General features: G+C 38.6%; 1 protein-coding gene across 2 annotated transcripts; it reads left to right on the plus strand.

Annotated features, from left to right (window-relative positions):
• Positions 1-24,659, plus strand: gnas (GNAS complex locus). 2 transcript variants are annotated; one of them, XM_077515137.1, is made up of 12 exons: positions 1-685; positions 3,834-3,906; positions 7,410-7,464; positions 7,573-7,692; positions 13,378-13,475; positions 18,049-18,103; positions 18,270-18,343; positions 18,831-18,889; positions 18,991-19,111; positions 20,244-20,374; positions 22,149-22,216; positions 23,011-24,659. In XM_077515137.1, exons 2-12 carry the CDS (start codon positions 3,872-3,874, stop codon positions 23,155-23,157), a joined length of 963 nt encoding a protein of 320 aa, XP_077371263.1. In that variant the 5' UTR covers positions 1-685; positions 3,834-3,871; the 3' UTR covers positions 23,158-24,659. The 2 variants fall into 2 exon arrangements, with proteins under 2 accessions (XP_077371263.1, XP_077371262.1); XM_077515136.1 differs by having other exon boundaries at positions 2-1,666.
• The last annotated feature ends 2,679 nt before the right edge of the window (positions 24,660-27,338 follow it).

Here is a 27,338-nt window from a genome sequence, read left to right on the forward strand (position 1 = left end):
CTCTTTTTCCCAGGGTTCAATGAGCGCGGCGTGGCCCCACCCCGTCTCTAGCAGTCTCATGCCTAGCCCACCCTCAATGTAGGCTCCTGTTCTCGGAAAAGAGTGAGCGAGAGAACATGTGGGAGAAATAGAAGACAAAAAGAATAAACTCCAAGAAGAATCACTACTTCCCTCGCTTTTCTACCTCCACAATCCTCGTCCGGCAGCGGAGCGACGACGGCGGCGGAAGAGAAGGAGGGCGGCCTTGGCGACGCGAATGTGCTGCTACGATTAGCTAGCTTGTGCTTTTTTTTTCTTTCCTAGGGAATGTAATTGCACATGCTAGCCTGTATCTTTTTTTCGACCGACCTCGGAACTATGGGGGAGAAATATGCATGTATGTGTACGGGCGTGCGTGTGAGTGCACGTACAGGCCTAATGTAGGCTCATCTCAGCCCAGTATGACAGCCAGCTGCTTTTCACCCCTAACAACAATCCTGGAGACATTTTGAGGCTGCTCCCCTCCACCTCCACACACATACACCCTTCACGCCTCCATTTTCTGCTTTAATTGTGACTCGGGATTATTCACGTGTTGAATTTGGACCCGAACCGGCCAGAAGAAAAGTGTCACGGTGCGGGATCGTTGGTGATGTGAGCGGCTGATAACACCAAGCCAGGGACAAACACGCCCGAGACCCCGGAGGTGGGCCCCCTTCTTTTGAAGAAGAAAACACAACAAACCGAATAAAAAGTAGAAATCGGGAATCTGTGTTCGGAACCGGCTCAGAAGGCTGTTGTTGTCTGGCTCAGCTAGCTGAAGAGAAGTGGTCCGGAAGCAATGAAAATATCACATATGTAGCAGTAGTTGGGTGCTCTTCATTTACTTCTTACTGGTGGGGTCATTATCAACAAGAACACCGCCGAACAGACCCAATTGGACCGGAAAAAATAAATAAATTAATAAAAATGCTTGTTTTGAAAGGAGGCTTAGGACCGAGCCGCGCCACTGTGCGGTTGAGGGCCACACTCAAGCCGATTTGCGCTCCCTTTTGCGGGCAGCAGTGAGACGCAAGACCCGGGCTTCTCTTCTTCTGCTCCCTGTTCTTCTCCGAGACCAACCTCAACTTTCGCCGTTGTCGATATTTCATGTCATCGTTGTCATTTGTTCAGCCACAAGTAACGTCAAACTGAAGGGTGTGAAAAGCCACGGGAAAAAAGAGAAAGGGGAATCCGGCCTTGTCAGTGGCGTTAGCAACTCTGTTTACTCCCGTTTTGGGGGGTAACAAAACTTTCTCCACGGACATAAATTACAAATATTCTGGACCTGGGCTGTGAGGCTTCTGGCTACTACCGTATTTTTTTTTGTGACAAGGCCATTGAGGACATTTCTCCGTGTTTGTGGCTCTTCTATCTAACCCTCGGGTCATACGTGGGCTCTAGACAGGTGTCCACGATACTTCTTCATTGACCAACTCGTGTATACTTAGACCACCTTTATCCTTCTCTTGGACTCCCATTTTTTGTTTTGCTTTTCCCTGAGGGAAGATGGGTTGTTTGGGCAACAGTAAGACTGAAGACCAGAGAAATGAGGAGAAGGCCCAGAGAGAAGCAAACAAAAAGATAGAAAAGCAGCTCCAAAAGGACAAACAAATCTACAGAGCAACACACAGACTATTGCTGTTAGGTAAGTGGTTACATTTCTTAGGAGCAGAGCAAACGCCAACTTGCAAAACATTGCATTGCAAAAATGAAGCTACCAAACTAATATCCAGTGGGTGATTGGTGACAATGTGGTGATCAATTAAAAATCATTTTCATAGTGTAAGCAAATATATTGTTTACGAACACTTATACTATTAGAGATGTTAATGTTTTGGTTAAATAGTCGCCACTCGTGTAATTTGAGTGTCGCCAATACGAACAGACGCAACATGTGGTTGTGTGTGTTGGGCAGTAGGCTGTGTCTCCACGTTACATACGAGTTTCTTGATCATCTCCCCTCCAATAACTCCTCCTCACCATGTTCGTTTAGACCTGTCACTTCAAAGTTTTGGGCTACTTTTTTCAAAAAGTACAAATATGACAGTCATACCATGGCATGAAAGACACACCCATATTATGTTGCGGAGGAAGTTGTGGCGACTTGAACAAAGCAGAAGGACAGGATTCACTTGAAAAGAAAAATGCTCTTGGCGGCTCTAACATAACTGACATTTTTTCTTGCATTTGTTTATCAATGGCGAAGAGCTTAGCCATTGATAAACAGATTCAAACTCGAGAATAAAATTAACATATTGTACTGAACTGTTGAGTGGTTCCAAAAGTTTATTTTTTGAAGTGCTGGACTTTAACTACATGATGAAAAGACCGTTTATAGACAGAAAGGCAATGTTGTTTAAGTGACGCCATGAAACATGAAATTAATCAAATATGCTACTGTTTGTATTAAAAAAAAAATATTGGCTGATTTAGATAATGCGTAAACTTCATCCACTGATACCTTCAAACAACACTAAATAGACGTTGCACTGTGAACCCACTTGTAGTTCACATACTCTATGTGACCATCAGTGGTGTCGTGTGGTTTATAATGGCATTACAATGTCGTGGTTTTGCATGTTTTTTGCATCTCATGGTCTCATATTTGATGCCTCACTGATGTTTCAGTTGTAGACAGATGTACTACAGTAAACATATTTGCTGTTGTACATAGCACAGTTGGCAGTGGGCCTACTGGAGATGTTTCTTCTTCTGAGCAGCACAGGACAGGACATTAAGATGGGAGAGAGACAGTAGGACTGACATTGTGACATGAGGTCATCAGTCATATTTCAGAGCATGATGTTATGAGTTGAGATGGAATGAGCGGCAGCTTGCTGAGCCACTAAAATGGTTCCATGGTCACATCACACGCTTGGCCACCACAGATTCATCTCACGGGTGGAAAAAGTACATCGCAAAACTGCTGCTGCTAAGTATTGTGATGGGCATGAGATGAGTGTTCTTTCAGATTCCAAATTCAATTACGAAGAACAGGTCATGCGAATGGGAAAGATGTGAACTCTTTGACATACCTGTACTGTTCTAGTAGACAAAGAAGTAGCATCTGGGGAGGTTTACCAGATCTGATGACAGCACGGCCCCCAACCTTTGCTAAGTAGATGGATTAGTTTAGCTGGATTTTTAAATCAATGGAACAGCCAAGTTCATCTTATCGTTCTGCAGTTCGAAACCCTAAAACTAACAAAAAGAGAACTCAGACTTACCAAGAAAGAACAAACCTAAAAATTTACCGTCTTACTGGTATACTTTTGCATTGCAGTCATGAGTGTGGCAGCAATGGATTTCCATGCCAATTTCCACACAAAGTTTAGGTTTTATGACCACATTTTTATTTGCGCACTTGGCCCCAATGCAAGCGGACTATAACTGCAAAATGCAAATGGTGCGTTCCTCATTGTGCATCAAAATATGGGTTATTTTACCCATCCACCACCCCTCTACAAAGTTTTTGCATAGTTCAGCTTCAGCAGTCTTGTTACTGTATTTGTTTGGATCTGTCAAAGCTATAAATTGTGTAATGATAAAGAATAAAAATCAAAGATTATCAAGTCTAGCTATATAATCTAATTTTTCTGATCACTGCATCTAGCAAAGAAATCCTGTTTATTATCTCAGCCGTGAAAGCTCCTGTCCTGACCTGTAGAAGACAAAAAGTGTCCATCATATGAAAAGTCACTTTTGTCCCTTACTCATAGTTGCATAATTGCACCACAGTCAAATGCATTGTCTTTCTTGTGTTGTAATGTCAAGTTAGTCTGGCATCAACATTTATTTAATTCTGTCTTTAGGAGCTGGCGAGTCAGGAAAGAGCACAATTGTGAAACAGATGAGGATCCTCCATGTCAACGGATTCAATGCAGAGTGAGTACAATACAAGTTATACGGAAGCTGCCGACCATCCTATTTGTTAATAATAGCGCGTTTTCTATCCATTGCATCGCACTGCCATAACTTTTGGCGTGCTTGCCCTGGATTTACCACTTTTACTATTTATTTATTTAGTTAGTTAGTTAGTTAGTTAGTTAGTTAGTTATTTGTTTGTTTATACCATACACAAGAACTTACTCCTAGTTTGTCCGTGTTGGAGCCAAACAGGATGACATTATAAAGTAATACAAGAATAAGCACACCTATTCCGTTGACGATTGCTTAGAACAACAAGGCATCACATGCTACCGCAAATTGATGGCTGCAAAGGGGGGTATAGTGGCTGAACATAACACAGGGTGTTTTATTTTGAAATTCATTTTATAGGGGCTTGATTTACTATAATCCCAAAATATGGGCAGTAAATTGTTTTCACTCTGAAAGTGACAGTGTGTAATATTTAGCGCCATCTAGTGGTGAACTAATAATACATTCATTTAAAAACTCATTTTTGATTTAAATAATATGCAAAAACAATTTCTTTCGCAACAAACTTTTTTTTTTTTTTTTTTTTTTTTTTTTTTTTTTTTTTTTTTTTAAATATAGTAGTAGATCTAGTAATTGTTAATAATATTACATAGGTCGTGCTGGTCATTAGCTGGCTGACAGGTTTTGCCACCATCTTCCTGCTATGGATGCCAGAAGAACAATTTCACGAAAGTAGTTAGCCCTGGTGGTGGTTGTAGCTTAGTGTTGGTCCCAATGGGTCCACTGCGGTTTACCTTCCACAGCTGGGGCCTGCAGGTGGTCGTCGGTGAGTTCCGTGATTTGGGCTCCTAGTGCTGGTCGCCCTGTTTTCCTCTCACAAGCTTTTACTAGCTTCTTCTGCTAACCGCTCGTTAGCCATTCGGCCTTTGGCTCCGGCTAACTCCCATTAGCCGCTCTTGTAAGATGCTCCGGCTAACTCCAGCTTGCTCGGTCTTTCGGCGTGGCTCGCCGGGGTTCTTGCCATCTGCCAAGTCACCATCATTTGCCAAGATGCTCGCTTGCTCACACCAAATAGTCATTGGCTAGTATTATTTAGCGATATCTAATGGGGAACTTTTACACACGGTACCTTTTTAAAGATTGTGTGCGTTGTTGATGGGCATGTTGTCCAGGAAACTTGGTGACAGAGTGTGTTCTTTTCATATAAACCCAAATACTGAGCACTAAATTGCATGGACACGCACTCTGACAGATTAGATTGCACATGCTGCATGTATATGCTGCAATAGATGTATTGGAATTCTGCGCCAACACTATTGTAGGGGTGAACCCAATGAGATTTGAAATTATCCTAGATTCAAAGATTAGTTGGTTGACATCAGCCAAGGCAAGAAGTGGGCTAATGTCACACAATGTATACTTCTGTGGTACACTCAAGGCCTCTGTTATGGAACGCTGAAATGCTATCTAGCATCATGCTGGTGTGGTAACATGCCAGTGTTGATAAATTACAAGTAAATGAAAAGTGCTGCCTTTGGTGTCCTTTTTACAGCAAGTTTTGAGTAACCTGCACAAAGGGAGCTTCTGAATCAGATGTGGTGGCATCAACGTGGACGAAGTCATCTTTTGCGAGTTAGAAATCTGCACCTGAGGCAGATGAGCGTATGACCCAGCGCATGACTGCTCAACACTGTGAGCTGTGTGTGCACCCTGGGCATGAATATATGAGACTGTGTGACTGCCTTTATTAGCCAGACTCCCAGATGCATGGGGAATCATCACTTCCGGGCAGATATCTGATGTTGCTCGGATTAGCCGCGAGGTTTCATGGTTTGCCCATCTGATCTTTAGTTATAGCTAGTTTAGTATAGATAATGAAGATGTTCATGTTGCTTTCCTTTTTGGATGATGCGGTAAGAGTTTCTCACAACAAATGTGAATACTTTTTTTGTTCTTCAAAACTGATCTTTGAAGTGGTTGAATCTGATCTTTGATAAGGGTTACTAGCGCAACGATTTGCCAAACTCCTTCATGCGACTATATTTGTAGTCAATAGCATTCTGTTTATTTTTATTATTTTTTTTATTTTTAGACAATGTTACTGTATGAATCTGCATTTAAGTAAAAAATGAAAGTATGATCACAGGAAGTACGCTCACAGCATTAATATCATCATTATTATTGTTGACTGCATAATTTTTTTTTTTAGTCTTCAGACAAATAATCTCTCATTCGCGTGGTTGCACCAGCTAGCATTAGCACTGCTTGGCTGTTATTAGCACTACTGTATATTGCGGCAACTAATTAATAAATGAGACTTATGTGCCTATGAACCGACAAGACACAGACAAACCAAACTGAAACAGTCAAACCAAACCGTTTCAATGATTTTCAGTACGTGTGTGTTTGAGTGCCAACTTGCACAGCAGCAAGCAAGGTGAAGGTGTGAGTGAATGTTGATGATGTATGTGAACAAACACGCGTGTAAAATGACCATTAATTCAGCCTGGGGGTTTGGGGGGGGGCGGGGGGGGTCTGATTTGTGTCCATTTTATTCATCGAGCAATGAGTCAATGTAGTATTTATTGCGACAGGCATAGTGCATACGTAGTATTGATACTTAATGAGCGTAAGTGATGCCCACTTAGTACTTGTGAGAGTGTCGATATGTCAGTACCACGGTATTGGCAGGATAGTGAGAGGAGCAACAACACAGCAGCGTTTGACGTGTCAGGGAGAAGTGGTTGCCAAATTCTGCAGCCTTTGTTTTGATATCCAAAGAGCGAAACATTAGTGTGTGGCTTTCACTCTGTGGAAAGAAACCGAAAGCTTTGGCCTAGTCCTGTTTTACTTGAATTAAAATGAGACAATAAACACAATGCTGTGTTGTCCTATAAGACTCAAGGTGAAAGAGAGTGAGTGACTGGATTTCTCAAGTCGCCTTTATTAGAAATATTTCTCTCTGAAAGAGAGAGAGAGGGCCCAAATATCTTGTACCAGAATGTAAAAGAAAACAATTTTGTATTTGGCGGTTGGGCAGGCACTCCAGACGCCCAAATACATAGACAAGCAATGAAATGTTTTCTATAATGCCTCTTTCTTTGCTACATTTTGCCACTTTTTTTTTTTTTATTATCGCAATATATTGATTTTGCCTTGTGAGTCATAATAATTGAACAAATTACGCTGAAAGTTATTGAATGATGTTGATATTCACAAATACATGCTCAGTTAGGCACGTGAGGTTTTCAACAAGATCATCCATTTAAATTGTAGTTTTCAGGCGTAATCAAGTGTCAAAATTGAGTTGCTGTGGTTATTGTAATTCTTTTCATTTTGCTGTAGTATTTTGTGCACAATTTTTTTTTCTATTTCGTCCTCTGTAACTACAGCTTGTTGGGGAGGCTTCATCGATGAATAAGAATGGAAATATTGTAACACATCCACCCATGTTCTCCTTGCTGTGTTAAACAGTCGCGCATTCACTATCACATTTGCGTCTGTTTCAGAGAGAAGAAGCAAAAAATTCAGGATATCAAGAATAATATCAAAGAGGCCATTGAGGTAAGTGCTCCTATAAAAACAAAAATGTTTCATATATTTATTCAGGGATGACTTCTACTGACTGCGCTTCCACATTCAAATGTAACATTGCTTGTGTGTTTATTCCAGACAATAGTGACAGCAATGAGCACTCTGACGCCACCAGTGCAGTTGGCCTGTCCAGACAACCAGTTCCGCATTGAATACATCCTCAACCTCGTCAACCAGAAGGATTTTGAGTTTCCGGTTGTGAGTATTATGCTGCAGTACGCACATCACAACAATCGTATTACAGTTTGGAGTGAGGAAAAAGTAGTACACATAATGAATGTAATCTGAGAAATATTTAGTTATTTATTTTAACTACGGGTTGTCCAAAAAATATCGTCAGTGATATTACCAGTGTATTTATTTATGAGATAAAAATTTGACATATTGCAAAATTGACGCAATGACGTAATGCGTAACATTATACGTCTTCGTGTCAACTTGGACGTACACGCGTCGTTCGCTGCTGCACAAAAACAAATGTAGGAGCGTGTGAGGCTGCAGCCAGTTCTGTCGCGTCTTCGACAAAGTGGGAGTGAGCTTCGTCGTGTGGAGGCTTGCTACAAGAGGTCAGATATAATGCTAAAAAACAACAACAACAACAACCAAAAAACAATCATTTGCAAATCGTGCAGGAAAACTGTTGCCATAACGTATGCGGAGGACATATAAGGAGCTCGTGTGGTTGGGGGGGAACAAAAGTCATTAATTACTGGAGCACTCTTGATTAGACGCACTCCTTATGAAAAAAACAAACAAACCAAAAAACAGACGGTGGTTGGTTAATACTGAAGCGGTCGCGTATTGTTTGGCCAAGAATAATCCGCGGTGTTTATTTTACCGTGATCGGTAATTTGCCATCTAATTCACGTGAGTTTGTGATGCTAATCGACCGCTAAGCTAATATGCTCTCGATGAGAAGACGTGCACGTTCCTATCGTGCAGCACCTTAAAAGTGCACATTTGTGTTATTCATACCCGCTAGTAATGTCTACAAGGAAACGCGGCATTTGCTCACTCCCCTGATTAAACAATCAGAGCCATTCACGGCAAAATAACGCTCGAGGAGGGTTGCCGCCGGTTGCGGCAAAAATAACCACTGCCTAAACAGTCGCAGAGGGAAAACATTTTTTTAACAATACACTTGCCTGCGATGTACGAAGCATAACACCACAAACTGCCTGCTACCGTATCATTGTCGATTCCCCCCCCTAACAACAACACGAGGCTCAACTACACAGGAGAAAATAGTGGACTTTTTTAACTCATGCAATTTGCCACTGACTTCTGAAAGTATGTGTTTCACTGTATTTGCTAAGTAAATGTCCTTTAAGCAGTTGTTATAATTCGCTGGGTAAACACTAGGGGTGTTAAAAAAAATCGATTCGGCGATATATCGCGATACTACATCGCGCGATTCTCGAATCGATTCAATAATCGGCAGAATCGATTTTTTTGTTTTGTTTTTTTTGTTGTTTTTTTTTTGTTTTTTAGGATTTGTGTGTGTGAATCGATTTTTAAACTTCCATTTTTAATGGAAAAATATTCAACAAAACGTCTGACTTCGGGTTAGGATTCACACCTTGAGCATGGAAGAATGTTATATGAACGGAACATTAAGCCTTAATATTTTATTTTAATGCTGTACAAACATGAAACAGATTACAACCTCTATAAGACTGAAATTTCAGATAAATAAATAATACATTTTCATATAAATCTTACACTCTACAAGCTTACTGATTAGTATTTTCTAAATTTGAATGAAAAAAAATCGCAACAATCGACTTATAAATTCGTATCGGGATTAATCGGTATCGAATCGAATCGTGACCTGTGAATCGTGATACGAATCGAATCGTCAGGTACTAGGCAATTCACACCCCTAGTAAACACTATCTGGCCTGCTTTTATTTCCATTTTATTCCATTACAGTTGGTATATTTGCACTTTGTTTATATTTCAATTCTGGAAAAAATGGTGGCTTATATTGTTGTTGCAATAAACGTGCTATTATTCTGAAGTGTCAATCACAAATCTATTGTTCAGTAATTATTACCAATATCGTCAAAAATATCATCACTGCAAATTTCTTTGAAATATCGTGATATAATTTTTAGGCCATATCACCCACCCCCAGAATAAAGTGACTTAAAACTTTGTTTTAATAGGGGAAAAAAACAGTTTGCCGCCATCTTGCGTAGGCAATTACTTGTGGATATCTATTTTTGATATTTTTATCAGGATAACAGATGAAAACCTCATTGAATCGTCATTAAAATGAAGGTTCTACCCTTTTTACAATTTTCTGAGTTTTTTGTTCAGCTTAGAGGTTACTATAAATTGATGAAACACCCACACAATAAACAACCAGGTGTTTATTTTTGTGCGCCTTTGTTTTCTAACCTATGTGGGAAAATCTACTTGAGATTTAAAAGGTGCATGAATAAAATTATAAAAATATTAAAACTGCACAAATTTAAAATGTTCTAAATTTTGTGAAATTACAAATTATGATTGTAAAATTTAATTCAAACTCGGTTTTTGTTATCATTGTAATTGATCAGTGTCAATCGGAAACGAGCTTGTACGTGTGTGCATGAATGTAAGTCTAGTAAGAAGCTTTCCATAGGCAAGTGTCACCAAATCCCAGGTGATAATCCCTTGACAATAAGTAATAAACACTGAGGTGTGCTAATGATCATTGGATAATACCTGTGTGGGCCTCATTTCCTCAGTAGGATTTTCTCATTAGCTGATTGTCCAAGCCAAGAGACCATAAATTGGATGCCACTTATACGACACTGTGATACTGTTATACATAGTTGTTTTGCTTTTTGCTTCTTTTTTTTTTTCAGGTTTTTTAACATTTCTGTTAATGAGCAAATAAGTGTTTTTGTTTTTTTTAAATGTTTGAGCTAGGGATGCACGATAATGCTATTTTCAACCGATACAGATAAACCAATAATTTATAAAGTACCGTTTTTTTATTGATCTCTCTGCTTCAAAGACAACCGGTAACTCATTTTGAGTTTGACAAAACAAAACCGTCATGTTTTAAAAATACAACAAAAAAACTGCAAGGGTAAAATTTGGGAAGAGACAATGAAGAAAACCAACACTGGAAACTGCTATGTCGCAATGATGCATCTTCTGTGAACACGAGGTCGCAGGCATTATGATGTCACAAATATGTGACACTACCATAGCAGAGGGGAGGGGTTGAGGCACAACTTCCTGTATTATAAAAGTCCCATTTTCTTTTATGATTTTATGACGGTAACACAGTGTTTCTTTCCTTTTTGAGCTTCATCTCTTATATCTCACGTTGACGGTGCAAAAAACACAATCATTAATAGCATCCATGTGGCGTGAAAAATTAAAAAGAATAGTGTTTTTCAAACGTTCTACTGGTTTTTATGAATGTGTGTAGCTGGCTAGTTCACACCATATTCTATGTTTAATGTCAGCTGGTCAGGTAATTGAAGAGAGAGAGGTAAGATGCCACACTAGAATAGAATGGATATGTTGAATGAAATATTTTTTTCTGCAAGCACATGACATGATTATGAAAGAATTCTGTGTTTTTAAACGCATGATGAGTCTGCCGTCATGAAGCGCTGCTCTTAAAAAAAAAAAAAAAAAAGGGGGGGGCAATGCTTGTGACATTTTGTTGACATTACAAAGAAAGAAAGAATAACTTGAACAAAGTCATTACAACACAATTTTCAATAGGGATCGATCCGACCATAGCAAATTTTAGCCAATAAATGATCCTCCAATAAAAGTGATTAGAACCGTCTTAACAGATAAAAGCATAATCATATCACTAAAACATTTTATTGCATTTTAAACGCTTATGAACATCTTCAATCGTTCTCCCCTTAAAAATATGCACACATTCATTAAAGGAGACATGAAATTTCACAGTTAAAAAGACGTTACCACCTTCCTCAATATGTGTGCAACATTCTTGTCGTTGTAACACAAGGTTCAAGAACCTTGGGTCAAAAGGTTCCAACACGTTAATACATTTTTGCTTTTTCCACCATATCCACTAGGGGTGTAAAAAAAAATCGATTCGGCGATATATCGCGATACTACATCGCGCGATTCTCGAATCGATTCAATAAAAAAAAATCTTTCTTTTTTTTTTTTTTTTTTTTTTTTTTTTTTTTTTTTAAGAGCTCAGAATTGTTCATTCGGTAGTCTTACCGATTCAACGTCTTATCATCACTGCCTTTTATTTTATTTTTTTTATTTTTTTTGTGTGTGTGAATCGATTTTTAAACTTCCATTTTTAATGGAAAAATATTCAACAAAACGTCTGACTTCGGGTTAGGATTCACACCTTGAGCATGGAAGAATGTTATATGAACGGAACATTAAGCCTTAATATTTTATTTTAATGCTGTTCAAACATGAAACAGATTACAACCTCTATAAGACTGAAATTTCAGATAAATAAATAATACATTTTCATATAAATCTTACACTCTACAAGCTTACTGATTAGTATTTTCTAAATTTGAATGAGAAAAAAATCGCAACAATCGAGTTATAAATTCGTATCGGGATTAATCGGTATCGAATCGAATCGTGACCTGTGAATCGTGATACGAATCGAATCGTCAGGTACTAGGCAATTCACACCCCTATGTTTTTCTTTGGTGATGTACAGGGTGATTGACGGTTATTGACTAATATGAAAATTATTCCCCTCATGCAGTCAAGGCCTTTTGAAGTGGTGGCTCTGTGGGTCCACAATAAATTGTGGTGGCCCCGTTTGAGGTGGTACTGACCCCAAATTAGTTTTTTTTTTAATTATTATTATTATTATGGCAATATCACAATATTAAAATTGTCACTGTGTCGTTGACGTCATAGTACGATATTAAAAGCAACACATCTGTTAATACTTAAAAACACATCATTCATTTGGCTGATTATTACATACTGCACCATAAAATATGGAGCCTACTCTCCTGGTATTTGGTGGTTGTTTGCGCTGAAGTAACTCTTAGTATCCTTCAAAACTAGTCTACAAAGGATGTGGCAAGTCCGTGCTTTGTCACAGTCCTGTGTACAGTGTTGTCTTCATTTGTTTTCCTTTCTTTTTTTTCCCTACCCTTCTCTACCTCTATTTACATTTGACAGACATGTACACAGGTGTCGCCCAGGCACAACGTACATGCTAGTGGTGTCAACAAGCTGGTCAAGCACTCTGTTCCTGAGCCGTGCCACCTTTCTTTCGCTTTTAGTTTGAGTGAACATGCCATACAGCGGATGTCTCAGTTGTTGAGTAGCTAATAGGCTGATTTGACCCAAGTAAATATTATCATTACATTTGGTCTGTAACTGGAAGAGAATAGATGCATTCAAGTCCATTACAATTTGTGTTCATTTTTTTGGGGGGGGACTTGTGCAGTTTGTTCTCTTGGGTCCAACATTTGTTCATGTATCTTTTTTTTTTTTTTTTTCCCCCTCTCCCCCTTCCCCCTATCTCGCCAAGACTGCAACAGAGTTTTCACATTGAAAATGAAATTTGGGACTGTAGAAAAAAATTTTGGCACTGGAAAATAAAATGCAGGATTTTTTTTATTATTATTTTTTACATTATCATTTGAAGCGTCCAACTCTGGCTGCGGCTGTCAAGCTGTGCATGCACTTGTGAACATTTTTATCCCAAATTGCAGAAGTTATGATGAATATTGATTTTAGATTCAATGAGACTTTGGCTGGTACTACTTGTACAACCTAAAATATTTTTCAGTCACCACATCGTGAAATTTAAAAAAAAAAAAAAAAAAAAAAAAAAAAAAAAAATCACATTGAAAATTCCTCCTATACCATTAATATATGCTTTGTTTTGCTCTACTTCTGCAGGAATTTTACGACCATGCAAAATCACTGTGGCAGGACGAGGGCGTCAAGGTGTGCTTTGAGAGATCCAATGAGTACCAACTCATCGACTGTGCACAATAGTGAGTAATCCAACGTTTAAATTGTGATCATACACTTATTATGTTGACCTTTATTATTATTATTATTAGTATTGTTATTATTATTATTATTATTATTATTATTATTATTATTTATGCCAACAAAAGTTATTTAAAAAACTTTGTTACTTTTTAAAAAGTAGCTGAAAACAATTTAAAGTCATTAAAGTTCAAAGTATTACTACAAAAATAGAAGTGTTGGTTTATGCATCAGACTTGACTTATAGCCATGAAGTGTATTATTATTATTATTTTTTTAAGCCACTGTGGCAAACACAAATATAGTGAAAGTTTGCTATTCACAACTTTTCCCGTTTACATTTTTTTTCCCCGCCTGTGGAACGTATCCTCAGTTATTTGCTGAAAAGCTCACTAACAGTTGTTGGATGCCACATGTCACAGTTTGGCCATTATGTGCTTTGGTGGTGGCAAGGAAGTACTGTATATTATAGTAATACAATATATCTTCTTGAATGTTCAAAAATCTTTGTTGCAGAGGATCCAAGTTGTTAGCGGAAGTTAGTCTTTGCCGCAAATGTGTGTTTTCGCGCTGCTGAGTGGTTGTTAAAAAAGCTCAAGCTTCCAAACAATGGAGGTGTCATTATTTCTCTACAATTGATGTTTACAGGTTGTGAAGGGCCACATTTTCAGTGCATTTTTTTTTTTAAATCACATTATCTGTAAGCCATTTATTTTAATGGCAATGACGAAAGAAGAACTTGAATTATGTTAGTGTTTTGGTATCATAGTTTGTAGTACAGTATATATACATTTTAAACTATTAATATCGTGAATTGAAACATTTTTAAGGGCGGTGTGTCAGTGAACTCCCTATTTGCTGTTGGTCTTGCAAATAGATGTTCACTGGACACAATGGTAAACTTGTGTAATTCAGGGTTGGCTGTTGTATCTAAAAATAAGATTCCAGCATGATTTGACTATAGCATGGATTAGATTAAAAATGTAACCACTAAATGGACCCTTAAGTTTTTTTTTCATTCCCTTTTTGTGTTGCTCATTAAAAGTTCTCGCAGGACTTTGATGACACCTAGTGACAGGCTGAAGATTTGCGCTCTCTCCATAGTCGGCATTATGAGTCAGCATGTGCAGCTAACCGATTTTATCCTATCAGTTGTCTGAAGATAATTATCTGGAAATAGATAATCAAATATTGATCAGTTCTAGCTGCTCTGTACAAATATTTGACAATATTAGCTTAATTTATTAATGTTCATCACATGGAATCTGCCAGTGTGTGCTCACACTTTTTTAAAAATCATTGTCTCGAGAACGTGATCGATCATCTATACATGTCTATGTGAGCTTATGAGGGCGTTGTGAGCTGGTGGGATCGCGAACTCAAAATAGGACTACGAGAATTGGAATATTCTGGATAGGGCTGCACAATATATCGAAAAAATATCGATATCGCGATATTGGCCCTTGCAATATGCATATCGCAAAGGCACGCAATAAGTTTTATATGGAATTTTATGCTTTTATATGAATTTGACCAGTCAGATGCTAACTAAAATGTGCATCGCCATTCAATAGTTGAAAATTATCAAGACATAATTACAATTAATAAACTAAGGTTGCTTATTTTGCCCCATGAAAAATGTTTTTCTTTCATTCGGTAATAAAAATTTAATTTCCTTAGGTAAATGTTAAATATCGCAATAATATCGATATTGCTATGTTCAGCAAGTATATCGCATATCGCATGTTTTTCCAATATCGTGCAGCCCTAATTCTGGAGCAACCTAGCTTTATGTAACAGCACAGTCCAGAAGCAAACATGGCCGAGGCTGAGTCATCTGTAGGCCAGAGGATGTTGAAAAGAGGAGGTGGAGGACAAGGAGGGCTGATATTTGAAGACTTTCAGTCTTAAATGCTTTTCAGCAGTTAGCCACAATGTTAAAAAATGTTGTCCGCATGGGTGTTGGAGCGTCAATACTTTGCATTTTGTTTGTTGAATGTAAACAAGGAGAGTGTAACTCGGCTGTTCTTCCCTATGGCGCTCGCTCGTGATGGTACAGACAGGTCTCTTGTTCCCTCCCTCCCTCCTCTTTGCCGTCAGGTCCAATACAAAAGCCAGAGCTTTTCCTCCTCTGTCTGTCTGTCTTTCCTGGAGCCACTCCAGTCTTGCCAGATTGGGAGCTGATAGACTATTAATAGCACTTGTGGTCGGGTCTCCATGGTAACGGTGCCGGAGGCTGCGGCGCCGGGGAGCTATTTTTGAAATGTGCTCAGTAATGTCAGACAGACGCCACTTTGCCTCTGTCTTTCTCTTTTTGCATCATGTCAACGTTGTCTTTTACCAACTTCTTCCACTGCACTAGCTTCCACACACAGAAACTCCAAATAAGGTCCGTCAGTCTTATTCCGTTTAGTACATTTAAATTCTCTGCCAGGCAAATGTTTTTCTTCCATTGCCTAAACTATATTGCAAATGTTTGAATTTTAAAGTTCTTTTGAAGTGGAAAGAAGTGATTGAAATTATTGCTGAAAGAATTTTCTGTAACATTTTAACTGCCATTAGAGTGTAAACAGGAGTTATTGTGCCATGAGAGGTGTGACTTACCGGTAAATCTTTTTTTTTTTTCTCCTTCATGATTCATTTATTTAAAGCAGCTCTATGTAAGATTTAAAATTTCAAATCTCTACTGCCACCTGTGGCCGAAAACAAACTGCACGCTCGTACACGCTGCGCGCACTCGTACGTGCACGACCTCAATACTGAAGACTGGGCTCTTCATATCCAATTAAACTATGTTTTCAGAGGTAAGAAGTTTTATAATGTTATACAAAGCTGGCCACTTCACGGAATGAGAGTCTCGATCCCCACTAAACAATTGATGTCCACGGGACGTGCAGATCATATTGCTTTAGTCGGTCGAAGTCCAGTCCTGTGCTGTACTCCAAAACGATGTGCAAATTACGTCAATTAATTGGACCTCATTCCGATGTTAATATGCAGTTACATATTGTAGTCACCCCGCTCGACGGACGTCAACCTGATTCTAGTCATTATTAGTGTATGTCGCCCCCAGGCTAGTGTCATTGTCCATGAGCCAAAAGGTGGGCTGTCATTTATGGAAATTGACGATTGTGAAAAACATATAGACCCATTCACTACTTAGTGTGATATGGCCGTGAATGTTATCGCCATTCAGTAGTACCGTTCACATTCCTTTAGCATAATGTAGCTACAATAGGCTGTTTTCACGGAGGAAAATAAGGCGACATTTAGCCTGATTGAAACGCCGCGGAATGGAATGTCTGTTCTTCATAAAGTCATTCTGTTCTATTACATTCAACTTGCCGCCCCTTTCACGCTAAATGTTGCCGTCCACCTCACTTTCACCCCAATAGTTACGACCGAGAAGTGATCGATCTTGAGGTTACTGCTATTTGAAAACAACACATTTTCTTCTAAATGTCAAGATACTCGCTTCTTACCTTTTCAAGTAGAAAGAAAGCCAGCTGTGAATCACTTTTCTAACCCAAGTCCGATCTCAACGCTCTCCACCGCTGAAATGTCAAACCAATGTTCACTCTCGTTCTCGGCGCCGGTCACTATCAAGTTTAGATTTTTTATTTTTTTTTTTGTGGCACTTGACATTGTTTTGATTTTTTTTTTTTTTGAGTAGCCTTCCGCGGAGTAACAGCAGGTGTCTGGGGCAGCGAAAATCTGTACTAGTTCCGTCTTCGCGCGACAGGAAACAACTGACGATGAGGCGAATAACGTCACATCCCGCAGACAGAGGGCGGGAAATTCGAAGGATTCGGACCGGACGCTTCCTAAATAATATTGGCCAGAGGCTTGTAGGAGTACCCATTGTGAACAGCGAAGATGTTGATCTACTAATTAGAATATGTTTCAGTCATAAATGGTCAAATAAAAAGGCTGCTATTGTTAAGATATTTTTTTGGGAAATCCTACATAGAGTAGCTTTAAAGCTTATTTTTATTTTCACCTTATATATTAAAATTGTAGCTCTTCTAGTGGAACGTAAGTGATATTATGCATCCACATATGACGCTATTCCTCGAAAAAATACATGGACCTGCTTCAGTCGGTGTTCAACTCGTGTATTTTTTCGAGGCTTTGCATAAAAAAAAAAAAAAAAAACATTCACCGAAAATGTGAAGACGCACCGAAAATATGGGCAGCTGTCAAGGACAGGGCTGATAGAGCAATGGAAGTGCCACCTCTGGCGCTGGTGCATAATTTGCAGTCACATTGGCGTGATGCACTGACACTACCAGACAGCTAACAAATGTCTGGAACTGAAATTTTCATTTATTTATTTATTCATGTATTTATTTATTTTTATTTTACGCATTTGTTAACTGAAAAGTGTTTGCTGTAAAGGTTTTAGCTTGCGTCATCACATCAACCTGTTTTGGCCATTGTTGTTTCGTGAGAAAAGTCTTTTGGACGGTAACCGAAAACTGTTCCTCTGAAATTTTCGTTGAATGAATTTTTGGCGTATCCCTAGAAATAATTAGAGCTATCTAACCATTGTGCTTGTGTTGTCTCTCTGCTCAGCTTTCTCGACAAGATTGACATCGTGAAGCAGAACGACTACACTCCAACAGATCAGGTGGGTGTGCACTCACTGCTCGCGTTGCCATATATGGACCACTTCACTGTCTTTTGAACATGCTATTTTTAAAAACAAAATCTTGTTTTCTCACAGAAAGCTAATCATTGATGTTAACAGCTACTTGATCATCCTTGTTTTTTGTTTTTTTTTTCTTTCATGCTAGGATTTGCTGCGGTGCAGAGTACTGACATCAGGGATCTTTGAAACAAGATTCCAAGTGGATAAAGTTAATTTTCAGTAAGTCAAATGCAGAAACCTGAACCCGAAAGATTTTGGTTGGAACAAGCTGAATAGCTAGAACTGGTTGAGTCTGTTTAAAAAAAATAAAAAAAACGTGGAAATTAGAGCAAGAAAACAATCTAGATTTTTGCCTTTTGAAATTTTGAAAACATTTTGTAGTACTGTAAATTGATAATATAAGAAATATTTACGGACTCTAGAGTATGATGCTAATTTAAGTAAACAACCACCACAAATCTTCCCTGAGACGCTCCAGCATTAAGTGCTTGAAAGAAAACTATCCTCTCGGGTAGAACCAGAAGTTTTGATTTTGAACAGGGATGAGGAATTTCAGTTTTATTGAGCTTTGGAGATTTATTTTCTAATACAATGTTACCACAGTTTACTCAATTCAGTCAATTTCAACACTGTATAACCACCCCAGAGAGCCACATGGTATCCGTATTTCACCTCTGAACCTTAGTCCATGTATTTTGATTGACAGCATGTTTGACGTCGGTGGTCAACGCGATGAGCGGCGAAAATGGATCCAGTGCTTTAATGGTAGCGTGTGACATCATCGTCGAATGCCTCTTGATTCACTCGCCACATAGTTATCACAGAATTTGTGACATTTCTGTTTTGTCTTGCCTTCCTGCTGGTAGATGTGACGGCCATCATCTTCGTGGTGGCCAGTAGCAGTTACAACATGGTGATCAGAGAGGACAATCAGACCAACCGTTTACAGGAGGCTCTCAACCTCTTCAAGAACATCTGGAACAACAGGTGAAGAGAACGACAGGGCGGAATTGTCAGAAGTCACAGAATGAAAATCCAGTACAGATTTTCAAGGCGGGCACTATTAATAATGACACAATGTAAAGTGTAAAAACAAAAAAAACTGTATATTTAGATATTTAGCAGCACTTTTTAAAATGAAAATGTGAGCGTCAGAGACTCAGAGCGCACCCCCACTGCGCTATAAAATATTGGTTCATTTTGACCACGGTCAAAGTCAAACGAAATATTTTGCTTTAATTCCTGCCGATGACATTTACACCTTGAAAATAACCGGCTCCGACCTGGTGTAGTTGTTGTGAATGCAAGCAAACTGTAAACATGAGTTATGATCATTTCATGAGAGGAATTGAAAAGGTTTTTGTAGATTACCTTGAGGTGCTCATAATTTTGACCTTAACTGTATATGAAAGAGGGTAATGAATGCTTTTCAAATGCACTTTAGCTACTTTCAAGTCACTTTCCCATCTGGTTTGTCCTGCTTTTTGTCTTAATGATTATATAATCGTATGTGAGAGTTCCCTAGCAACAAAGACTGCACAACAACATCAAATATACATCAGGTCATTTATTTACAGCATCCGCCAGCCATTATAGTTGCACAATAGTTGAGCAGTACTAGTGTTGTTCCGATACCGTCTTTTGGCTCCCGATACCGTCTTTTGGCTCCCGATACCGATACTGATACCCAGCTTTGCAGTATCGGCCGATACCGATACCATACCGATACTTAAGTTTTTTTTTCCTCAACATGAAAAAGCTGTCCTGCCATTGGTTCAGAGCATTCAAGGGCCAATAGCATATCTTAGATTGGCATGCAGTGAACATGTCACATACCAGTGAATGTCGTGCACCAGCAAGACGCAAGATGCTGCATCCAAAATCCTATATTAGCGTTGGAATTAATGGTATCGGCATGTTACTTGTGAGTAGTCACCGATACCGATACCAATGTTTTAATGCAGTATCGGTATCGGAACAACACTAAGCAGTACCAAGAATTTTGAAGACTTTTTGCAGTTTTGTGTTCTTGTGGAAATAATCCAACGTTTTCTTCTGGAAGTGATTGAGCCTGGTCTAATGACTCAGGGTGTAATCCAAAGTGTTATGCTTTCTTTAGGTGGCTGCGAACCATATCTGTCATCTTATTCCTAAATAAGCAAGACCTCCTTGCAGAGAAAGTGCTGGCAGGGAAGTCCAAAATCGAGGAATACTTTCCGGAATTTGCTCGCTACACTACACCTGACGATGGTGAGCAGTCCTTGTACAGTTCTTCTTCAAACTCATGATACACAATCACATAAAATGTTGACATAGACCATAGAATATCGCAGCAAGTGTTTATGTATGGAGGTAAAATGGGTGCAAAAGTGACACATACCCGTAAAATGAGCATATGCAACTACAAATATGCAGTTACGTATACTGTATTTGCATTTTTATGTAGTTGTAATGTAGTTGCATTCCCACAACTACATTTTTTTTAACAGGCAACTAAAAAACCCAAAGTAACCCAACTCATCGTATAATATGACCATTATTATTCATTGATACTGTCTTTTCATTTTGTTTGGCTTTTTTTTCTCCAAAATGCATCAAATTGCTGCATTTAAATATTAAATACTTGACAAAAATCTCAAGTATTCCAAAGGAACATGCCCCTGTACCCTTTAGAGCGGTTGTATACTATACTTCCCTTTTTTTCCTATCCCTGATCCGTTTTCATGCCTGGGATGCAGGAGAATAGACTTTTTTTTCTTTTTTTTTTTTTTTTCAATCTCCGCACCAGGGTTATTTGGTTGCAAGAAATGTCATTAAATTTTTTAAGTTATTTCAGTGACCACCGTGGGCAGGGTTTGTACAGTCACGGAAAACCTTGAAAATGTATGGAAATTGAAAATGCATGGAAATTGAAAATGCATTTTGCAGGTCATTGGAAAGTTATTGAAAAAGAAAATGTACTGTAAAGTTATGGAAAAGTACGGAGCCCCTCTGGTGTCAGGGAAGGGTCTGATTTTTTTATTTTTTTATTTTTTTATTTATTTTTATTTTTTGCTAATCTGTACCCACAGTTTAGTAAACTGTACCCACATTTAGTCAACTGTACCCACAGTTTAGTAAATTCACATGCTGCAGGTTGCCAAGGTCCTTCTGACGGCGCTTATAGACATCACATTACACCAATTGTTTTAGACATCCGAAATATTATTTACACAAAACATCTGACTTTTTTACGGTGCCCCTGTTGTCAGGGTCTGAATTTTTATTTAGTTTTGCTAATCTGTACCCACAGTTTAGCAATCTGTACCCACAGTTTAGTAAACCGTACCCACGGTTTAGCTCTTCTGTGGCGTTATGTAATACGCATGCGCACGCACGTTCGAACAGCTGCTTCTTTTCATCTTAAACTGTAGACTTATGTACTGTATTCAGTTGATGTGTAATGTTGCGCTTGAAGGCTGGTGAGATGCAGACGTGTTTTGTTGTGCTCCGCAATTAATACGCCATACTTGGCTAAAGAAACGTCATCTTTCCATCATCCATTCATCCGAATGCATCGTTAAGCTGCCACAACTAGTCTACATTTTAAGATAGAGAGAGAGAGAGAGAGAGAGAGAGAAAAAGCAGCCGTTCACTGGTAATACTGCTGTCAAGCAACCGCTCGAACGTTGCGTGCGTATGCGTATTACATAACGCCACAGAAGTGCTAAACCGTGGGTACGGTTTACTAAACTGTGGGTACAGATTAGCAAAACTAAATAAAAATTCAGACCCTGACAACAGGGGCTCCGTAGAAAAGTCACAGATGTTTTGTGTAAATAATATTTCGGATGTCTAAAACAATTGGTGTAATGTGATGTCTATAAGCGCCGTCAGAAGGAGCTCGGCAACCTGCAGCATGTGAATTCATTTTCATGAGGTTTTCAAAAATGTTCTCTAATAAGAGGGTAACGTTAACCCATGTGAAAAGAAAATTCAGAACGTTGACATTACTATGCTTCTGTGATCTTTTATACTCTTGCAGCGACACCAGAGCCGGCAGAAGATCCCCGCGTGACACGGGCAAAGTACTTCATAAGAGATGAATTCTTGGTGAGTGCAAAAGTTTCTTCATTGTTTCATATTTAATGAGCCACTGATTTCTCAATAGTGGCACGACAGGACCTGATAGGAACTCATGATACCTCAGGTGCTCAAAGACACATTTTGTACAATACTTTTGGCATAATTTTAAAATACAGTGAAACAAAATACATTGCATTTTAGAACACTGGTCTACGTTTTTCAAATTTCTAAAAAAAAATAAAATTAAATATATATAAACTTTTTCTCCCCGTATTCTGATCCATATGATCACGGAGGCATTCAAACGTATGAGGTTAAACCATAAATTGATTAGTTGATTTTTCTCTTTTTTTTTTCTCAAGAAATATGTCAATTGTGTAGAATTTAATTACAATTTTGATATTTTAGGGTCATCAATAACAATAACAATTGTATCTGCTTGACAGCAACCAAAAGAGGGCGCTATTGATTTGAGAGCTTTAGCATGCATCCATCTGGCCTTGATTATCCCCATAATGATCATAAAAATGTTGCCAATTGCCGATCAAGAACAAGCTAAAATAATTAAAAGAAAAATAACATCCTGAGCAATACATTAAAATTAAGCTAAAATCAATTCAGCGCCGTGCCAGTTTGTCATCCTCTGTGAACCAGTAACTGCTCTGATAAACATATTTTAATCATGAGCAACTGATGTACATGTTTGGATTCAACAAATCCAAATGATTCCAAATGTGCACACACAAACACAAGAGCAACAATCTGCTTCTGTTGTAAGGGCATCTCAATACTGAGACGATGTCACTGTGTTCCGTCTCTAGAGGATCAGCACTGCGAGCGGGGACGGGAGGCACTACTGCTACCCGCACTTCACCTGCGCCGTCGACACGGAAAACATCCGCCGCGTTTTCAACGACTGTCGAGACATCATCCAGAGGATGCACCTGCGGCAGTACGAGCTCTTGTGATGGGACATGACAAAAGGGGTTCTGGCCCCAAAAAAAAAAAAAAAAAACGACAAATGAATACAAAAACGGAACAAACGTGGAGTCTTTGAACTCTTCCACAGACATGCCAAAAAGACGCTTCAAACACAGTACATCGATGCCAACTTCCCCTCGCTGCTAACTCCATCCCGATGGATGAGTCTGAGGGGGCGTGGCCTAAAACCGACGCTCACTTTGGCCAGTTTTCCTCTTGTCACACAGTCTGGACTGGAATTCACTTTGCATTTGCAGCCGCTTGGAGTGCTGCTATTTGGGCGGAACAATATCTACTAGGCAGAAATACAAGTGTCATGCTCAGGATTTGAATCAAACTGTACACGTGAGCATGAGGACACACATACACTGCAGTCCTTTGAGTCACATATGCACATCGCAATATTCAAAAGTGACATTTGCTCGCACACTCTTGGGTGGATTAAATTTGCATTTCATGAGTTGCAAAAGAAATCAAGAACTGTTTTGCGGAGTGTGGCCTTTTCATCAAATTATTGTTTTTATTGTTTTGCTTTGAGATTAAATCCATTGGTGCCCAATTACAGGGTCAACAGACATTTATCAAGCTCTCTTTCTTTCTGGTCAGCAAATGACAGGTGGGCTTCCTGTCCCCGCCCCCTCTGCTGGAATTTGAAATCAATACAAGGGACAAAAGAATGGAGAAACAATCCCTCTAGTTGACTGCGGAGATCAGAAATCGTACATTTGAGTTGAAGACTTCTGTGCGACTTAGCAAATGGGGCAAAAAACACCCAGTACAGTATCTAAGTTAAAGAGAAAAAATGTCTTTTGTCAACACAGCTGTTTTTTTTTCCTTTAGGGGTTCTGTGTGGACTTGTTTGCCATTGTGTCCTGCCTGCTCTCTTTCTCTTCTCCTTCCCAAACCACCCTCCTTCCTCCTCTGATCTGCATCTGCACTAAAGAGGGAGGGGGAAAAAAAGGGAGGATGAAAATGGCAAAGACAGACAGTACATCTTATCTCCCTACAACCTCCCTCTCCTTCTCTCTGTCTATTTTAATTTACTGCTGAACTATTATTCTTGTACAGACTGTAAAATGTATTATTTTGTACAACTTTATTGACGAAAAAAATAACTTTTAGAAGATCCCTGTGCCTTGATCACGACTGTATGTGTGTAATGAGCTAAAGTGGGTGTCATACTGCGCTGTATAGCTTGGCCAATTAATCCCGCCCCCTTCGCTTCACCACTTTCTTCCTTTTCTTTATTTTCATCACCAGGTTCTCTCTTTGGGACCCGAGAGACATTTGTAGCTTTTTGGAGGTTCATTTCTCTTGCTCATATTTCCCCTTTCTTTATGATTTCTGTTTTTGGATCCATATCCCCCGAAAGGATGACTATGTGAAATGTAAATGGGTTTTAAAAACAAAAGTATTTTATTAGGAATCAAATCACAAATTGTACACCAAACAGTGCGCCTGGCTTATAAGTTAAAACCTTTTAACAAAAGTTGTGCTCTTTTGTTTTCTCACATACATTTTGGAATGTTTAAAAGGGAAAATGAACCGATGCAAAAACATTGCCTCATTTGTATACGTCATATTCTTTTGCTACCAAAAAAAAAAAATCTCCCCCCCCAAAAAGACCAAAAATAATTTTCACGGTATTTGTGGAGAGGGAGAGTGGGGGGCAGTCGGTCCTTCTTCCTAGTTTGCACATCAGTCATTTAAATTTATCTGTCATTTATGAGCCTTTTGAATCTGAATCTGAACTCTTGAGATGTAAAGATTTGGGGGAGGGGAGGGGGGAGAACAGCGCCAGCCCCTTCCTTACACATGCAAAAAACACTTCATACAAACTGCATGTTGCTATTCTCTTAAATTGCAGGAGGGTGTGGAATTTCCTGTTATTTCGTTCGCCTTTTCCAATCAGATATGCATTACTTATTCAAAGGTTCAGAATGAAGGTCCTCAAATGACTTTCTGACAGGTGCCATTGATATGAAGCACATAGTGTGGACACTGAAGATTAAAATTGTCAAACAAGTATGTTTAACACCCAGGCCTTTATCAATTTCTCTACCCTTTAGGTTTTTGTTTGTTTGTCTTTTTTTTTTATTTTTTTTTTTTATGTTTGTCTTAATTCATCCATCAACTACAGGGGTGGGTAACTCCGGTCGTCGAGAGCTAAGTCCTGTTTTTTGTTTCCTTCCTCCAACACACCTGATTCAATGGATTGATATTGTTAACAGGCTTCTGTAATGCTTGCTGATGAGCTGATCATCCACCCTTAATCTATTATCGAGACCTCTTATCCTTATCAGCTGATCATGGATACACTGGAGCCTGTCCCACCTAACGACACCCAGGAATTTACACCTAGGCACTGACCCCACGCTACCTGGACCAAAGTCAGGCAGGTCTACATATAAAATATCCGTTCATTATTATTATTTTTTTAACCCTTAAAATGGCAGTTTGAGCAATGTGGAGGGAGTAAAACAAGCTTATGAAATTCTTACGTTTTTATTTTGCAAGTACATTCTACTGCTAGCAAAAAAATAAATAAAATAAATCGGTGTCATGCGTTTGCTCCATTGGTAAGCCATTACGTCTTCGGAAATTTAAGAATATCACATGATAATACTCGCTTGTCTAAACAAATAAAATTTTCAAGCATTCCGTTTGGACTAAAACTCATTTTACCAAATCCACAAAATAACAAGGAATTGAAAATTTTCATGGTTTTCTATTGGACAAAAGCGGACACGAAAAGGTACAATCAAATCCAGCCATACATCGATATACAATTTGAGAGCGGACATTTTAATTTACTAAACCTAGAGACAGTTTCTGGAAGTTCATTACTTTTGCATGTAAACAACACCTAAAAACATCTTTTAAAGGAAGTGAAGTGACGCGGCCACAAACCAGGTATGATAAACTCACATATATATATTTATATTATATTATACACCGCAACCCTTGTAAGGAGCAAGCGGTTAAGAAAATGGATGGGTGTATTATATTGTATTCGCACTCACTTTCTTATCCCTCGTGCAATGATATCATTTTTACGCTTCTCGCAGTAGGGTTAGGGTTGGCGCCCCCAAGAATTGTGATAACTCAGTCATTTATGAATTTTTTTTTTTTACTGCCGACCACTCAAAATGTTCAGTGGGGTCAGACCTATCGATACATATATAGTTTTTATTTATTGATTGATTTTGGATGCCCTCTATGGACAATAAAAGCAATAGTGTGCTATGAACGAAAATAATGATGATGTATGTAATATATAAAAACAAATCCAAGTTGGAATATTTGATATCATGTCATGAGAGCCTTGAATATGTTAATGAATCCTAACATCAATTTTTTTGGAACGCTCAATTTTTTTTTTACAATGGCAATTTCAAGACTTTTACCCTTCTCGCAGTAATCGTGCCAATCGCTGGCGCCCCCAAGAATTGTGATAACTCAGTCATTTATGAATATTTTTTTTTACTGCCACCACTCAAAATGTTTAGTCGCATCAGACCTATCGATACATATAAAGTTTATATTTATGTATTTTGAATGCCCTCTATGGACAATAAAAGCAATAGTGTGCTATGAACGAAAATAACTATGATGTATGTAATATATAAAAACAAATCCAAGTTGGAATATTTGATATCATGTCATTAGAGCCTTGAATATGTTAATGAATCCTAACATCAAAATGTTTTTGGAACACTCATTTTTTTTTTTTTTTACAATGGCAATTTCGAAACGTTTACCCCTCTCTCAGTAATCGAGCCAATCGTTGGCGCCCCCAAGAATTGTAATAACTCAGTCATTTATGAATATTTTTTTACTTTTGACCACTCAAAATGTTCAGTGGCATCAGACCTATCGATACACATATAGTTTTTATTTATTTATTTAGGATACCCTCTATGGACAATAAAAGCAATAGTGTGCTATGAACGAAAATAACTATGATCTATGTAATATATAAAAACAAATCCAAGTTGGAACATTTGATATCATGTCCTTAGAGCCTTTTATATGTTAATGAATCCTAACATCAAAATGTTTTTGGAACACTCATTTTTTTTTACAATGGCAATTTTGAAATGTTTACCCCTCTCGCAGTAATCGAGCCAATCGCTGGTGCTCCATAGAATTGTGATAACTCAGTCAT

The sequence above is a fragment of the Festucalex cinctus genome, chromosome 2, assembly GCF_051991245.1.
Source record: "Festucalex cinctus isolate MCC-2025b chromosome 2, RoL_Fcin_1.0, whole genome shotgun sequence".
In the NCBI taxonomy this organism is placed as follows: Eukaryota; Metazoa; Chordata; class Actinopteri; order Syngnathiformes; family Syngnathidae; genus Festucalex; species Festucalex cinctus.